The sequence below is a fragment of the Anoplopoma fimbria genome, chromosome 8 (assembly GCF_027596085.1).
Source record: "Anoplopoma fimbria isolate UVic2021 breed Golden Eagle Sablefish chromosome 8, Afim_UVic_2022, whole genome shotgun sequence".
In the NCBI taxonomy this organism is placed as follows: Eukaryota; Metazoa; Chordata; class Actinopteri; order Perciformes; family Anoplopomatidae; genus Anoplopoma; species Anoplopoma fimbria.
Window position 1 is genome coordinate 29027169 of NC_072456.1, and position 18750 is coordinate 29045918.

An 18750-nucleotide genomic window follows, 5' to 3' on the forward strand; every position below is an offset into this window, starting at 1 on the left:
GTGAAACGTCTCTTATATAGAGTAAATATTATAGAGTAAATATACAACACAAGGTGTGAAACGTCTCTTATATAGAGTAAATATATAACACAAGGTGTGAAACGTCTCTTATATAGAGTAAATATATAACACAAGGTGTGAAACGTCTCTTATATAGAGTAAATATATAACACAAGGTGTGAAACGTCTCTTATATAGAGTAAATATATAACACAAGGTGTGAAACGTCTCTTATATAGAGTAAATATATAACACAAGGTGTGAAACGTCTCTTATATAGAGTAAATATATAACACAAGGTGTGAAACGTCTCTTATATAGAGTAAATATATAACACAAGGTGTGAAACGTCTCTTATATAGAGTAAATATATAACACAAGGTGTGAAACGTCTCTTATATAGAGTAAATATATAACACAAGGTGTGAAACGTCTCTTATATAGAGTAAATATTATAACACAAGAACACAAGGTGTGAAAAAAAGTTAAAGAAAATCTTATATAGAGTAAATATATAACACAAGGTATTTATTTAACCGATTATTATATATTATATTATAACTTAAACACTGAAACGTCTCTTATATAGAGTAAATATATAACACAAGGTGTGAAACGTCTCTTATATAGACCCAAAATGCTATACAAATATAAAACACAAGGTGTGAAACGTCTCTTATATAGAGTAAATATACACAGGCCACAAGGTGTGAAAGACGATTTTTAACTCTTATATAGAGTAAATATATAAACACAAGGTGTGAAACGTCTCTTATATAGAGTAAATATACAACACAAGGTGTGAAACGTCTCTTATATAGAGTAAATATACAACACAAGGTGTGAAACGTCTCTTATATAGAGTAAATATACAACACAAGGTGTGAAACGTCTCTTATATAGAGTAAATATACAACACAAGGTGTGAAACGTCTCTTATATAGAGTAAATATATAACACAAGGTGTGAAACGTCTCTTATATAGAGTAAATATATAACACAAGGTGTGAAACGTCTCTTATATAGAGTAAATATATAACACAAGGTGTGAAACGTCTCTTATATAGAGTAAATATAACACAAGGTGTGAAACGTATATAGAGTAAATATATAACACAAGGTGTGAAAACGTCTCTTATATAGAGTAAATATATAACACAAGGTGTGAAACGTCTCTTATATAGAGTAAATATATAACACAAGGTGTGAAACGTCTCTTATATAGAGTAAATATATAACACAAGGTGTGAAACGTCTCTTATATAGAGTAAATATACAACACAAGGTGTGAAACGTCTCTTATATAGAGTAAATATACAACACAAGGTGTGAAACGTCTCTTATATAGAGTAAATATATAACACAAGGTGTGAAACGTCTCTTATATAGAGTAAATATATAACACAAGGTGTGAAACGTCTCTTATATAGAGTAAATATATAACACAAGGTGTGAAACGTCTCTTATATAGAGTAAATATATAACACAAGGTGTGAAACGTCTCTTATATAGAGTAAATATATAACACAAGGTGTGAAACGTCTCTTATATAGAGTAAATATATAACACAAGGTGTGAAACGTCTCTTATATAGAGTAAATATATAACACAAGGTGTGAAACGTCTCTTATATAGAGTAAATATATAACACAAGGTGTGAAACGTCTCTTATATAGAGTAAATATATAACACAAGGTGTGAAACGTCTCTTATATAGAGTAAATATATAACACAAGGTGTGAAACGTCTCTTATATAGAGTAAATATATAACACAAGGTGTGAAACGTCTCTTATATAGAGTAATATATAACACAAGGTGTGAAACGTCTCTTATATAGAGTAAATATATAACACAAGGTGTGAAACGTCTCTTATATAGAGTAAATATATAACACAAGGTGTGAAACGTCTCTTATATAGAGTAAATATATAACACAAGGTGTGAAACGTCTCTTATATAGAGACAGTGGAAGACGGTTTATACGCCGACGACGTGTTCTTTATATGCTTAGATGTGGTCTTTCTACGCCGACGACGTATCTTGTGTACGAAAGTGTTCTCTGGACAACATTAACAAAAATATGCCTGAAAACAACAACAACAGAATGTTCCTGTAAAATAGGTGTTTCCAATCTGCAGGAATGAGGATTAAAATTACAATATTTTGAGTCTGGTAAAGAAATCCAGAGATTATGTAAATCCACCAGATTACCAGCACTCAACCCTCCAGGCTTCTCTCAGTAAACACTTAGTGATGCAACAGACTGCTGAGTCATGATGCAGACTGCTGGGCCAGGGTGCAGACTGCTGGGTCATGATGCAGACTGCTGGGTCATGATGCAGACTGCTGGATCATGCTGGGTCAGGATGCAGACTGCTGGGTCATGATGCAGACTGCTGGGTCACGATGCAGACTGCTGGGTCAGGATGCAGACTGCTGGGTCAGGATGCAGACTGCTGGGTCAGACTGCTGGGTCATGCAGACTGCTGGGTCATGCAGACTGCTGGGTCATGATGCACTGCTGGGTCAGGATGCAGACTGCTGGGTCAGGATGCAGACTGGGTCAGATGCAGACTGCTGGGTCATGATGCAGACTGCTGGGTCATGATGCAGACTGCTGGGTCATGATGCAGACTGCTGGATCATGCTGGGTCAGGATGCAGACTGCTGGGTCATGATGCAGACTGCTGGGTCATGATGCAGACTGCTGGGTCAGGATGCAGACTGCTGGGTCAGGATGCAGACTGCTGGGTCAGGATGCAGACTGCAGATGCAGACTGCTGGGTGCAGACTGATGCAGATGCAGACTGCTGGGTCATGATGCAGACTGCTGGGTCAGGATGCAGACTGCTGGGTCAGGATGCAGACTGCTGGGTCACGATGGGTCATGATGCAGACTGCTGGGTCATGATGCAGACTGCTGGGTCAGGATGCAGACTGCTGGGTCACGATGGGTCATGATGCAGACTGCTGGGTCATGATGCAGACTGCTGGGTCATGATGCAGACTGCTGGATCATGCTGGGTCAGGATGCAGACTGCTGGGTCATGATGCAGACTGCTGGGTCAGGATGCAGACTGCTGGGTCATGATGCAGACTGCTGGGTCATGATGCAGACTGCTGGGTCATGATGCAGACTGCTGGGTCAGGATGCAGACTGCTGGGTCAGGATGCAGACTGCTGGGTCACGATGGGTCATGATGCAGACTGCTGGGTCATGATGCAGACTGCTGGGTCATGATGCAGACTGCTGGATCATGCTGGGTCAGGATGCAGACTGCTGGGTCATGATGCAGACTGCTGGGTCACGATGCAGACTGCTGGATCATGCTGGGTCAGGATGCAGACTGCTGGGTCATGATGCAGACTGCTGGGTCAGGATGCAGACTGCTGGGTCATGATGCAGACTGCTGGGTCAGGATGCAGACTGCTGGGTCATGATGCAGACTGCTGGGTCATGCAGACTGCTGGATCATGGTCAGGATGCAGACTGCTGGGTCATGATGCAGACTGCTGGGTCATGATGCAGACTGCTGGGTCATGATGCAGACTGCTGGGTCAGGATGCAGACTGCTGGGTCATGATGCAGACTGCTGGGTCAGACTGCGATGCAGACTGCTGGATCATGCTGGGTCAGATGCAGACTGCTGGGTCAGACTGCTGGGTGGGTCAGGATGCAGACTGCTGGGTCATGCTGGGTCAGGATGCAGACTGCTGGGTCATGATGCAGACTGCTGGGTCATGATGCAGACTGCTGGGTCACGATGCAGACTGCTGGGTCACGATGCAGACTGCTGGGTCAGGATGCAGACTGCTGGGTCATGATGCAGACTGCTGGGTCATGATGCAGACTGCTGGGTCAGGATGCAGACCGCTGGGTCAGGATGCAGACTGCTTGGTCAGGATGGGTCAGGATGCAGACTGCTGGGTCATGCTGGGTCAGGATGCAGACTGCTGGGTCAGGATGCAGACTGCTGGGTCACGATGGGTCAGGATGCAGACTGCTGGGTCACGATGGGTCAGGATGCAGACTGCTGGGTCATGATGCAGACTGCTGGGTCATGCTGGGTCAGGATGCAGACTGCTGGGTCATGATGCAGACTGCTGGATCATGCTGGGTCAGGATGCAGACTGCTGGGTCATGATGCAGACTGCTGGGTCACGATGCAGACTGCTGGATCATGCTGGGTCAGGATGCAGACTGCTGGGTCACGATGCAGACTGCTGGGTCACGATGCAGACTGCTGGGTCATGATGCAGACTGCTGGGTCATGATGCAGACCGCTGGGTCAGGATGCAGACTGCTGGGTCAGGATGCAGACTGCTGGGTCAGGATGCAGACTGCTGGGTCAGGATGCAGACTGCTGGGTCACGATGGGTCAGGATGCAGACTGCTGGGTCACGATGGGTCAGGATGCAGACTGCTGGGTCATGATGCAGACTGCTGGGTCATGGATGCAGACTGCTGGGTCATGATGCAGACTGCTGGGTCATGATGGGTCAGGATGCAGACTGCTGGGTCATGATGGGTCAGGATGCAGACTGCTGGGTCAGGATGCAGACTGCTGGGTCATGATGGGTCAGGATGCAGACTGCTGGGTCATGCTGGGTCACGATGCAGACTGCTGGGTCATGATGGGGCAGGATGCAGACTGCTGAGTCAGTAGAGCTTAGAAAACTTAGTTTTGTTTGTGTTAACAGTTTTATGAATGTAGGTCTATGTCAAACCGACTTCAGTCCTAGTGAATATCAAACTGACTTCATAGAATATCAGTAGAAGGGACAGTGTTGAAGCTCACAGGGAAAAGAGCAGACGCAGTTCTGGAGACAGACGGCTGGTTTTTGATTCCACCATGCTTTGATGCTACACCGGTTAGAGAGCCGGACAAAGTGGCTGCATATGAATGCATTAATCAACGTAACAGCATCAATAGCAGTTCTGATGAAAATGTTTGATCATTCTAGCTGTGTGAAACACTAACATCATGTTCTCTATCAGACTTTGTGGTATTACCTCCTCTGTGCTCCTTGTCAGGCGCTCTTCGTCCTCTTCATCCTCGCCTACATTCACATCGCCTTCTCTCGCTCGCCCATCAACTGCCTGGAGGTGGTGAGGGAGCGCTGGCCTCGTGACGGCATCCTGCGTGTGGAGATCCAGAGGAACTCTAGCCGAGCCCCCGTCTTCCTGCAGTACTACGACTCCATGGGCCTCCAGGAGGAGCTGGAGGCTGAGCAGGAGGGAGGAGGAGCAAGAGGAGTGGTGGGGCTCAGCCTGGCAGCGCTGCAGGAGGAAGAGGAGGACGAGGAGGAGATGACCCTGGAGATGTTTGACAACAGCTCAGTGCAGGTGAGCAAATACGTCCGATTCACTTCCCTCCACAGCCACTAGGTGTCAGCGGGAGTCAGCAATACTGATCCTCAATGATCAATATCAGCCAATCAGATTGTTTTTGTTGTTGTTGTTTTGTTACAGCAGATGGTATACAAGACTATTAGTTTTACTGATGAATCATAATCTGTTTTGAGCTAGGGTTAAGTTAAACAGCTCATAATTCATCTCTAATTTATAGTTTATATTCATTGGAAAACAACTGAATTATTATTATTATTTATTATTTATTCAAGTTTACAGAACACAGATCAACTATGGTCTGTTACACCACTGTGCAACAGGTAGGCTGGGTGGTTCTGTTTGTTCCAGTGCGGTGTACAAACACCAGTTTGATTTTATGCTAACCGGCTGATGCAGCTCTTATTACGCGTTCTGGCAAATTAAACAGAAGCCTAAATCAACAACCTGTGCAGATGGCGTCAAAACGCTAATCCCAACCGGTAATGTTTAGTAATAATAATAATAATAATAGTACCTGTAGTTCTCAGATTAGGTCCTGTAGTTCTCAGATTAGGTCCTGTAGTTCTCTGATTAGATTAGGTCCTGGGGAAATAGTTTAACTCCCGGAGATTAGGTCCTGTAGTTCTCTGATTAGGTCCTGTTAGGTCCTGTAGTTCTCAGATTAGCTCATGTAGTTCTCTGATTAGGTCATGTAGTTCTCAGATTGGGTCATGTAGTTCTCAGATTAGCTCATGTAGTTCTCTGATTAGGTCCTGTAGTTCTCAGATTGGGTCATGTAGTTCTCAGATTGGGTCATGTAGTTCTCAGATTGGGTCATGTAGTTCTCAGATTAGCTCATGTAGTTTTCAGATGAATTCTTTCATAGAATAGTTCTACTCTGTTTTCTGCAGTTTGAGCTGGATATTGAGCCTCGACTGAAGCCGTCTCTGATTGGAGGAGGTGTTGGAAGAGGAGGAGCAGTAGGAGGAGCAGGAGGAGTGAACGACAGCCAGGACATCTCCTTCAGCCCGACCACTAAAGGTATGCAGCCGCTGAAGGACTCAGTGTCTGAGCTGGAGATGATGACCAGAGCAGGTAAACTCTCCACTTCCTCCCTCCTCACTCTCCCTCCTCCTTCCTCCTCCTCTCCTCCTCCACATCCCTCATTTCTTCCTCCACATGTAAAGAACTGAGGTTCTCCTTCACCCCAGCAGGTGGTAGCAGAGTCTTAGTGACTTTGAATCAGAACCATTGGAGTTCATTATAGAAGATAACCCTCCTCAGATACTGTAGAGTCATGGTATTCTTGTCTCCTCAGTGTGGCCTCAGGAGGAGTACATCGTGGAGTATTCTCTGGAGTATGGCTTCCTGCGTTTGTCTCAGAGCACCAGACAGAGACTCAACATCCCCGTCATGGTCGTCACTTTGGGTGAGACACTAAAGGTCTTTCTCCTTTCCCAGTTTCTACATCCTTGATTCCTTTCCTCACCTCCTCTCCTCACGTCTTAGTCCAAGCCACAGAAGATGAGAGTGGAGGAGATGAGGAAAAGACAAGAGGAGTTGAGGAAGCAGGCATTTGACCAATTACACATAAAATAATTAGTGATATATGATGTATTTCCCATCTTTATCAGCTGTTCTTTATTAAGTTATGAATCTTTATTTAATGATCTATGACAGATGAATTAAAGTTTTATATTTCATATTAATTAAATTCACAATAGCAAGTGAATTTAATGTAGCTACAATCAAGATTAAAAATATTTAATATCTGGTGAAAAAGTCATTTTGTAATCTGGTTAGAAGAGTCTTATGAGGGGCTACACACTACGAAGGACAGAAAGTCTTTAATTAATACAATTTATCAAAGCTGTTATGGTTTCAGATTATTCAGCTGTGATTCACGACTCTTTAATTCCTCATGGGTGTTGAAAGGTATCCCTAAAGGATACACCAGTGTCTCCTCGCTCCCAGAGATGCCTTTTAAATTGGGACGTCTTCCAAGGTGGAGCCCTTTGATCAAGAAGGGAGGAGGCCCAAAATAGAGAAATGAGAAGAGCCTCACAGTCACATGACTCTCACACCTTTGATGAAACTGTACACCTGTTCAGATCCCATGAAGGACGAGTGTTTCGGTGACGGCTTCAGTCGCTTTCTGCTCGACGAGTTCTTGGGCTACGATGACATCCTGATGTCCAGTGTGAAGGCGCTCGCAGAGAACGAAGAGAACAAAGGTAGAAAGACACCAGCAATAAGAGAAAGCAAGGTCGAGGTTTATTTAAAAAACAAATGAAAGGGTTAAAAGTGAATGTCGCTTTGTTCCAGAATATTTCATGTTGCGTCTTAACAAATCCAGTTTTGTTTCTCCAATCCCTTACTTTGATTACAGAACCTTAGTTCCCTTAATTTCTTTACCAAACCAAAGTTCCACTTTATTTCTCAGCTTTAGACATGACTTTGCCTAGATAAGAATAAGTGAGTATAAGAATAAGAATAAGTATAAGAATAAGTGAGTATAAGAATAAGAATAAGTATAAGAATAAGAATAAGTATAAGAATAAGAATAAGTATAAGAATAAGAATAAGTGATAAGAATAAGTGTGAGTATAAGAATAAGTGAGTATAAGAATAAGTACAAGTGAGAATATAAGTGAGTATAAGAATAAGTGAGTATAAGAATAAGTACAAGTGAGAATAAGTGAGTATAAGAATAAGTACAAGTGAGAATAAGTGAGAAAGAATAAGTAAGAGTATAAGAATAAGAATAAGTGAGTATAAGAATAAGTACAAGTGAGAATAAGTGAGTATAAGAATAAGTGAGTATAAGAGTATAAGAATAAGTACAAGTGAGAATAAGTGAGTATAAGAATAAGAATAAGTGAGTATAAGAATAAGAGTATAAGAATAAGTGAGTATAAGAATAAGCACAAGTGAGAATAAGTGAGTATAAGAATAAGTACAAGTGAGAATAAGTGAGTATAAGAATAAGAATAAGTGAGTATAAGAATAAGTACAAGTGAGAATAAGTGAGTATAAGAATAAGTATAAGTGAGTATAAGAATAAGTGAGTATAAGAATAAGTGAGTATAAGAATAAGAATAAGTGAGTATAAGAATAAGTACAAGTGAGAATAAGTGAGTATAAGAATAAGAATAAGTGAGTATAAGAATAAGTGAGTATAAGAATAAGAATAAGTGAGTATAAGAATAAGTGAGTATAAGAGTATAAGAATAAGTACAAGTGAGTATAAGAATAAGTGAGTATAAGAATAAGAATAAGTGAGTATAAGAATAGAATAAGAATAAGACATAAGAGTATAAGAATAAGTGAGTATAAGAATAAGTACAAGTGAGTATAAGAATAAGTGAGTATAAGAATAAGAATAAGTGAGTATAAGAATAAGAATAAGTGAGTATAAGAATAAGTGAGTATAAGAATAAGTGAGTATAAGAATAAGTGAGTATAAGAATAAGTGAGTATAAGAATAAGAATAAGTGAGTATAAGAATAAGAATAAGAATAAGAGATAAGTAAGATAAGAATAAGTGAGTATAAGTGAGTATAAGAATAAGCACAAGTGAGTATAAGAATAAGTACAAGTGAGTATGAGTATAAGTGAGTGTATTTATCAGCTTTATTAGTCATGAACATATATTCATGTATAGATGAAATGTCCCTTCTGCATTTAACCCATCCCTGAGGAGCTGATGTTTGATTCTGCTGTAGACATTCTGTTTACACGTGATAACTATTGATAGACCTGAACCAGTCCTAACTATAGACCTGAACCAGTCCTAACTATAGACCTGAACCAGTCCTAACTATAGACCTGAACCAGTCCTAACTATAGACCTGAACCAGTCCTAACTATAGACCTGAACCAGTCCTAACTATAGACCTGAACCAGTCCTAACTATAGACCTGAACCAGTCCTAACTATAGACCTGAACCAGTCCTAACTATAGACCTGAACCAGTCCTAACTATAGACCTGAACCAGTCCTAACTATAGACCTGAACCAGTCCTAACTATAGACCTGAACCAGTCCTAACTATAGACCTGAACCAGTCCTAACTATAGACCTGAACCAGTCCTAACTCATAGACCTGAACCAGTCCTAACTATAGACCTGAACCAGTCCTAACTATAAACCTGAACCAGTCCTAACTATAGACCTGAACCAGTCCTAACTATAGACCTGAACCAGCCCTAACTATAGAACCTGAACCAGCCCTAACTATAAACCTGAACCAGTCCTAACTATAAACCTGAACCAGCCCTAACTATAAACCTGAACCAGTCCTAACTATAAACCTGAACCAGTCCTAACTATAAACCTGAACCAGTCCTAACTATAAACCTGAACCAGTCCTAACTATAAACCTGAACCAGTCCTAACTATAAACCTGAACCAGTCCTAACTATAGACCTGAACCAGCCTAAACAGTTAGAGCTTTGTAGGTGAGGAGAAGGATTTTAAATTCTATTCTTGATTTAACAGGGAGCCAGTGCAGAGAAGCTAATACTGGAGTAATATGATCTCTTTTCTTAGTTTTTGTTAGAACACGTGCTGCAGCATTCTGGATCAACTGTAAAGATCTAAGAGACTTATTAGAGCAGCCTGATAATAAGGAGTTACAGTAATCTAGTCTAGAGGGAACAAATGCATGAACTAGTTCTTCTGCCTTGAGACAGGAAGTGACTGATTTAAATGTTACGTAAAATGAAAAAAGGCTGATTACAGAACCTGAGTTCCTCTAATCCCCTACCCTGAAACAGAACCTGAGTTCCTCTAATCCCCTACCCTGAAACAGAACCTGAGTTCCTCTAATCCCCTACCCTGAAACAGAACCTGAGTTCCTCTAATCCCCTACCCTGAAACAGAATAAGTAATAATTAACCTTGTGTATGTAGATCAGTAACTGAGTCATCAGCAGGTAGTTGATGTAACAGTGTGGTTCTCTGCAGGGTTCCTGAGAAATGTGGTGTCTGGAGAACATTACCGCTTTGTCAGCATGTGGATGGCCAGAACCTCGTACCTGGCTGCCTTTGTCATCATGGTCATATTCGTAAGTTAATAGGTTTTAGTGGTTCACCAGCTGAATCGGTAAAATCTGACATTTTCATTAGTCTGCAATGAAAACTGGTGAAATTCATCATTTAAATACGGAAAGGTCAAAGGTTAGACTTTCATATTGACATCAAACATGTCGGTGAGAGGTGGTGTTTTAGAATAAAGAGGAAGTTTAAAGGATAGCCAATCCAGACCAAATATCTAACTCTTTTGAAGTGTTTTGTTCAGTGGTTATGTTTTGTCTTTTTCAGACTCTATCAGTGTCCATGCTGCTCAGATATTCTCACCACCAGATCTTCGTCTTCATTGGTCAGTTTACTCTCAGGCCTCACGGCCACACAGTTATTGGTCCAAACCACTTTATTGTTCAGTCCAGTTCAGTCCAGTTCACTTTTTTCCTGTCCAGCTCAGACCAGTTTATTGTAGTCCTGTCCAGAACGGTTTTCTGTAGCTCAGCTCAGTCCAGTCTAGTTCAGATCAGTCTGGTCCAGAGTCAGACCTGTCCAGTTTCGTCCAATGTAGTCCAGTGCAGTGTAATCCAGTCAAGTCCAGTTCAGTCTAGTTCAGTTCAGTCTGGTCCAGTTTGAGAAATTTGCTAACTGACTCGACTGATGACTTTCAGTCTAAACACATAATGAGGGCGTGAATGAATGTTCCGGTACATGAACAGAGTACTAGTGTTAGTACAGACTATATTAACTCTATCTTTAAACCATCAGCTGTGTGTTGATCTGGTCTCGGTCTGTCCTCCTCAGTGGATCTTCTTCAGATGTTGGAGATGAACATGACTATCGCCTTTCCAGCAGCCCCTCTGCTCACCGTCATCCTGGCTCTTGTTGGTAAGTCCGCTTCCTGAAATGTTGAGACAGTCGAGTCCCTAGTCAAGACAGGACCAGGCTGAAATCTAGTCCACCCATTTGTCCAAACCTGGTCAGAACAGTTGCGCTACAGGATTCCATCTAAATTTAGTCTGTCACGTCCTGAGTGGAAGCAGTCATGGTCCGACTGAAACGGTTCAATCTAAAGTCTAAACTGTCACGTCCTGAGTGGAGGCTGTTAAATCCAAGTCCATGATGCGAACAAGGTTTACGTCACAGCTTTATGAGACAAACCCTTTGATAGTTGTTATAAGATGTTGTTTCTCCTCAAGTCTGAAGCCAGTGATTGGTTGGAGGTTTTGTGCAGCTAAAAGAGTAAAATCCTGACCTGCTGGTGTCACTTCCTGTCATCAGGCATGGAGGCCATCATGTCTGAGTTCTTCAACGATACGACAACGGCCTTCTACATCATCCTCATCGTCTGGTTGGCCGATCAGTATGACGCCATCTGCTGTCACACAAATACCAGCAAACGCCACTGGCTGAGGTAAGTCACATGATCAGCACTGGATCACATCACTGGCTCACATCATTGGCTCACATCATTGGCTCAATTAAAACCACTCCCAGAGGTACAGCACTGGACCAATTAGAGCACAGTAGAAACAACAATCCTGGCCGTTCAGAGCCCTGAGAATACTTTCTTTATAGTTAGATGATGCTGCTGCAGCGCCACCTATTGGCTAAATGGAACCAATTTAGTCATGGTCATTTGAGTTGCAGTACCACAAAGCATGAATGGAAAATCTGAAAATATCACTTTTTCAAGCGTGTTCCAAAGCACGCAGCAACCTCTGGTTCTTTAGAGTGAAGTCAAAGGTTCATGTGTTAGAGCTGCATTCTCTCTCCTGTCCACCAGGGGGCGACTCCTCTGGTTGTATAGAAGTCTATGAGAAAATGACTCTACTTCTCTCTTGATTTATTCCCTCAGTAAACATTGTAAACATGAGTTTATGGTCTCAATCTCTAGTTTCAAGTCTTCTTCAATACAGCATGATGTTCATTTAGTAAATGATGCTCCATTTAGAGTCAAACAGACCATAAAGCAGGGGATGCTTTAGGGCGGGGCTACACACTGGTCTCTCCTACGATGTTGTCCGGTCTGGGAGTTAACTCTTTTATAGATTGTTTTCACTTGAACTGAATGAACGGTGGAGGAGATTATTTGTATCATGAACGTCTCTGTGTTCCTCAGGTTCTTCTATCTTTACCACTTTGCCTTCTACGCGTATCACTACCGCTTCAACGGGCAGTACAGCAGCCTGGCCCTGGTCACCTCCTGGCTCTTCATCCAGGTCAGAACCACCATCACCTTCATCACCTTCACACTGACCCCGAGTCCCTACAGGAAGTCAAAGTGTTTTCATTTCATATTAAGAGCACTGTTGTTAGATAACTTCATATAATTGAAACCAAGAACCAAAGAATGTGACTTGTGAATGAGATAATTTTAGTCCAAACTAACCGTCACATTTATCAAACTGTGTCCAAACAACATCACATTTATCAAACAGAGTCCAAACTAACCGTTTACCTGTGAACACATCACATTTATCAAACGGAGTCCAAACTAACCGTTTACCTGTGAACACATCACATTTATCAAACGGAGTCCAAACTAACCATCACATTTATCAAACAGAGTTTACCTGTGAACACATCACATTTATCAAACGGAGTCCAAACTAACCGTTTACCTGTGAACACAACACATTTATCAAACGGAGTCCAAACTAACCGTTTACCTGTGAACACATCACATTTATTAAACAGAGTCCAAACTAACCGTTTACCTGTGAACACATCACATTTATCAAACGGAGTCCAAACTAACCGTTTACCTGTGAACACATCACATTTATCAGAGTCCAAACTAACCGTTTACCTGTGAACACAACACATTTATCAAACGGAGTCCAAACTAACCGTTTACCTGTGAACACAACACATTTATCAAACAGAGTCCAAACTAACCGTTTACCTGTGAACACATCACATTTATCAAACAGAGTCCAAACTAACCGTTTACCTGTGAACGCATCACATTTATCAGAGTCCAAACTAACCGTTTACCTGTGAACACAACACATTTATTAAACGGAGTCCAAACTAACCGTTTACCTGTGAACACATCACATTTATCAAACAGAGTCCAAACTAACCGTTTACCTGTGAACCCAACACATTTATCAAACGGAGTCCAAACTAACCGTTTACCTGTGAACACAACACATTTATCAAACAGAGTCCAAACTAACCGTTTACCTGTGAACGCACATTTATCACAAACTTTATGTGAACACATCACATTTATCAAACGAGTCCAAACTAACCGTTTACCTGTGAACACATCACATTTATCAAACAGAGTCCAAACTAACCGTTTACCTGTGAACACAACACATTTATCAAACGGAGTCCAAACTAACCGTTTACCTGTGAACACATCACATTTATCAAACGGAGTCCAAACTAACCGTTTACCTGTGAACCAACACATTTATCAAACGGAGTCCAAACTAACCGTTTACCTGTGAACACAACACATTTATCAAACAGAGTCCAAACTAACCGTTTACCTGTGAACACAACACATTTATCAAACGGAGTCCAAACTAACCGTTTACCTGTGAACACAACACATTTATCAAACGGAGTCCAAACTAACCGTTTACCTGTGAACACATCACATTTATCAAACAGAGTCCAAACTAACCGTTTACCTGTGAACACATCACATTTATCAAACGGAGTCCAAACTAACCGTTTACCTGTGAACACATCACATTTATCAAACGGAGTCCAAACTAACCGTTTACCTGTGAACACAACACATTTATTAAACGGAGTCCAAACTAACCGTTTACCTGTGAACACATCACATTTATCAAACGGAGTCCAAACTAACCGTTTACCTGTGAACACAACACATTTATCAAACGGAGTCCAAACTAACACATCACATTTATCAAACAGAGTCCAAACTAACCGTTTACCTGTGAACACAACACATTTATCAAACGGAGTCCAAACTAACCGTTTACCTGTGAACACAACACATTTATCAAACGGAGTCCAAACTAACACATCACATTTATCAAACGGAGTCCAAACATAATTTATCAAACGTCCAAACTTACCTGTGAACACATCACATTTATCAAACGGAGTCCAAACTAACCGTTTACCTGTGAACACATCACATTTATCAAACGGAGTCCAAACTAACCGTTTACCTGTGAACACATCACATTTATCAAACGGAGTCCAAACTAACACATCACATTTATCAAACAGAGTCCAAACTAACCGTTTACCTGTGAACACATCACATTTATCAAACGGAGTCCAAACTAACCGTTTACTACTTCTCGTTCTTCTTCTTTTTCTACTTCTTCTTCTCCTTCTCCTCCTTCTACTTCCTCAGCATTCCATGATCTACTTCTTCCACCACTACGAGCTTCCTGCCATCTTGCAGCAGATCCGGATCCAGGAGATGCTGCTTCAGAACCAGCAGGCAGGTCAGGCCAACCAGACGGCCCTGCAGGACAACCTGAACAACAACAACAGTGCTGCTGCAGGACCAGGACCAGGACCAGGACCTACCAACGCTGCACAACCAGGACCCAACAGCAGCCAGCAGGAGGCTCAGACTGACCCCATGACCTCCTCCTCCCCAGCAGCTTCAGGAGGTGGAGGGGAGGTGAGGTCGGAGCTGAACTGGGTCGCTCAGACAGCGGCCATCATCACTGAAGCTCTGTCCTCCTCCAGCCAGCACTCCTCTGCTGACACTATGGATGGAGGAGGTGCATCTGGAGGTCAGGGGTCAGCAGGAGCAGCAGATGTCAGCGTGTTGGCTGGGTTCTGGATGGAAGGAGGAGGAGCAACGGGAGGAGGAGGAGGAGGAGGAGCAGCAGCAGCAGCAGGAGGGGGAGCAGCAGATGGAGGTGTAGAAGATCAGAAAGTTGTTTCTGTTGAAATCAAAACCACAGCAGGAGGAGCTGATCCTCCAATCAGAGGGCTCCAGGAGGTGGAGGCGGGGCCTTTGGAGGAGACCTGCTCACAGACAGACTGCTCCCCCCCACTGAGTCCAGGTTCAGACTGCAGAGCACCGCAGACCCCGTCCTGAGAGCCCAGATGTGGTCCTGCTGACATCACCTGTTCCTCAGTCTGTCAGCTGATCAGGGTGATTGATTAGTGATTGGCTGATCATTTTTATTTCTGATGTTAAACAAACAAGTGATTGCTAAAGAAGCTGAGGCTCGCGGCCCCCCTCCAGGCCACAGGACTCCTCTGAGGGACCACGGTCTCTGGTGGGTTGAACTGGTTCCCAGTAAACCAGATGGAATCTGGTCCAGATCAGTTCAGAACCTTCAGATGTCCAACAGACGATATCAATAAATGTCCATCAACTGATCAGTTAGATCAATAAAACACCTTCTGATAAACATAAAACCATTTTCATAGGATCAGATTGTGATGTTTCAAACAGAAACTAAAAGTATTGATTATTAATCTTCAGACTGAAACCAGCAGTGAATGATTCTAACATCGTCTTCATCTTCGTCATCTTTTTCCTCTTCATCACACCGCAGTACAAACACTCACTACAGCACCTCATGTGAATTCATCCGCTGCTGAAAATAGTCCCCAACAAAGTCCCTGTTTCCTGCTGTTTATTGATCAGAACTGTATTGATCAGCTGATCAACTACTGAAATGATAGATGTGAGTTTTTAAAGATTGATGTCTTCAGTAAGAACCAATGAGACGCAGACAGGAAGTCGCATGGAAAAACACCAGACTGATCCTTTAACATCACTTTAACACAGTAATTCATTTTAAATGACCCGGTTATTGATCAGTGAAAATGTGTTGATCAGCCCTGATTCTGACAGACTGAGGCACAAACTCTGAACAGTGTCGATTTCTGTTTCCATCTGCTTTTATTTTGAAGGACAACACTTTGAGAGCAGGACGTACTTTGAGTGGTGGGACTGATCGATCAGTCGGATCGGATGCCTTATCAATAATCCTCTGTGAACACTGACGTCAGCAGCAGAGCCAGCTGATTGGTTGTGCAGTATGATGCCAGCTGTGTCACACCTTAGGCCCTGCTGTCACTGTGATGCGTTCAAGGGACCGAAGAAGGAAACTGTTCACGCTCTTAAAATGAGACGTCTGCAGGCGCGTTCAGGTGCTGATGGTCGTTTCGTAAAAGTCAGCGTTAATTCTCAGGACCTGCTGTCCCGAAAATACTCATAACTCGTTTATAAACCCTTTTATTTAAACAGATGAATTATTAATTAAATGAAGTCACATTTCCTACATCATCCCAAAACATAAAACCACTCTGATCGTTTAGTTTAAACAGTTAATTCATAAAAGTAATTAATCTAACTCAGATATACAATCGTGTGTATATATATATATATAATTATTTCATTTCTGCGTTTCATTGGCTGAAATCAGTCACACGATCCTGGATCACCTGATGAATCAAGTCACTTGAACGCACCGTTGACCAGGTGATCTGAGCTGTGGACAGACGGACTGCTTCTCTTTTGGTTGTGTTCTGCAGAATTCTTCATTGTGTTGCAAAGAGGGCGGAGCCTAAAGTGTGACATCAGCATCAGAAACTGAGCCAGACTGGGAGGTTTGGGGGGGGGGGGGGGGATTTAGTTATTTCTTCTTCTTCGTGCCTCTGCTGGATGACTGTAGCCTTGTTAGTTGATCTGAAGCCTGAAACTCATCAAACTGTATTTAACTGTCCAGTAAAACCAGTGCACAACAACAGCTGTTTGCACACACACACACACACACACGGTGTGAACGAGTGAATCATTTCTGTCTGTGGGAAACGGGAAGTTAACCTCCATCTGACCAACGATGTCATCAGTTTATAAGTGAGCCAATCAAAACGGTCACGGACATCTTAGACCTCAACTGTTGTAGTATAAGGGCCACTAATCATGATTACATGTACCATTATCATTAAGAGACAGAATGACTAATCATTATTACCATTATCATTAAGAGACAGAATGACTAATCATTATTACATGTACATTATCATTAAGACAGAATGACTAATCATGATTACATGTACATTATCATTAAGAGACAGAATGACTAATCATTATTAATCATGTTACATGTACCATTATCATTAAGAGACAGAATGACTAATCATTATTACATGTACCATTATCATTAAGAGACAGAATGACTAATCATGATTACATGTACCATTATCATTAAGAGACAGAATGACTAATCATTATTACATGTACCATTATCATTAAGAGACAGAATGACTAATCATTATTACATGTACCATTATCATTAAGAGACAGAATGACTAATCATTATTACATGTACCATTATCATTAAGAGACAGAATGACTAATCATGATTACATGTACCATTATCATTAAGAGACAGAATGACTAATCATTATTACATGTACCATTATCATTAAGAGACAGAATGACTAATCATGATTACATGTACCATTATCATTAAGAGACAGAATGACTAATCATTATTACATGTACCATTATCATTAAGAGACAGAATGACTAAACATTATTACATGTACCATTATCATTAAGAGACAGAATGACTAATCATGATTACATGTACCATTATCATTAAGAGACAGAATGACTAATCATTATTACATGTACCATTATCATTAAGAGACAGAATGACTAATCATTATTACATGTACCATTATCATTAAGAGACAGAATGACTAAACATTATTACATGTACCATTATCATTAAGAGACAGAATGACTAATCATTATTACATGTACCATTATCATTAAGAGACAGAATGACTAAACATTATTACATTACCATTATCATTAAGAGACAGAATGACTAATCATTATTACATGTACCATTATCATTAAGAGACAGAATGACTAATCATGATTACATGTACCATTATCATTAAGAGACAGAATGACTAATCATGATTACATGTACCATTATCATTAAGAGACAGAATGACTAATCATTATTACATGTACCATTATCATTAAGAGACAGAATGACTAATCATTATTACATGTACCATTATCATTAAGAGACAGAATGACTAATCATTATTACATGTACCATTATCATTAAGAGACAGAATGACTAAACATTATTACATGTACCATTATCATTAAGAGACAGAATGACTAATCATTATTACATGTACCATTATCATAATCATTATTACATGTACCATTATCATTAAGAGAGAGGTAGAATTGGAAGCCATCGCTAGCTGCTAAATTGCTAAAAGAGGGAGAGAGCTATGAATGTTTAAGCAGAACTAGTAGAAGTTTGATTGTACGGCAGGTAATTAGCTGCTTATTATGAATAATATCACAAAATGAACTCTGTTTAGCTGGAGCTGCGAAAGTACGCTATCAGATAGACGAGGTGCTGGCAACAGGAATTGAGAC

At 41.2% G+C, this 18750-nt stretch overlaps 1 protein-coding gene across 2 annotated transcripts in view; it reads left to right on the forward strand.

The window, feature by feature from the left end:
- The window catches only part of tmem259 (transmembrane protein 259), a 19875-nt gene extending 2750 nt beyond the window's left edge, over positions 1-17125 (forward strand). The window contains exons 3-12 of one of the 2 annotated variants that reach the window (XM_054602503.1): positions 5038-5349; positions 6246-6429; positions 6653-6763; positions 7446-7568; positions 10302-10402; positions 10659-10716; positions 11163-11246; positions 11640-11772; positions 12481-12580; positions 14713-17125. In XM_054602503.1, the coding sequence (XP_054458478.1) occupies positions 5038-5349; positions 6246-6429; positions 6653-6763; positions 7446-7568; positions 10302-10402; positions 10659-10716; positions 11163-11246; positions 11640-11772; positions 12481-12580; positions 14713-15414 (1908 nt within the window). In that variant the 3' untranslated portion in view covers positions 15415-17125. The remainder of the gene's footprint in view (positions 1-5037; positions 5350-6245; positions 6430-6652; positions 6764-7445; positions 7569-10301; positions 10403-10658; positions 10717-11162; positions 11247-11639; positions 11773-12480; positions 12581-14712) is intronic. The other variant, XM_054602504.1, reaches the window with a different exon arrangement.
- The last annotated feature ends 1625 nt before the right edge of the window (positions 17126-18750 follow it).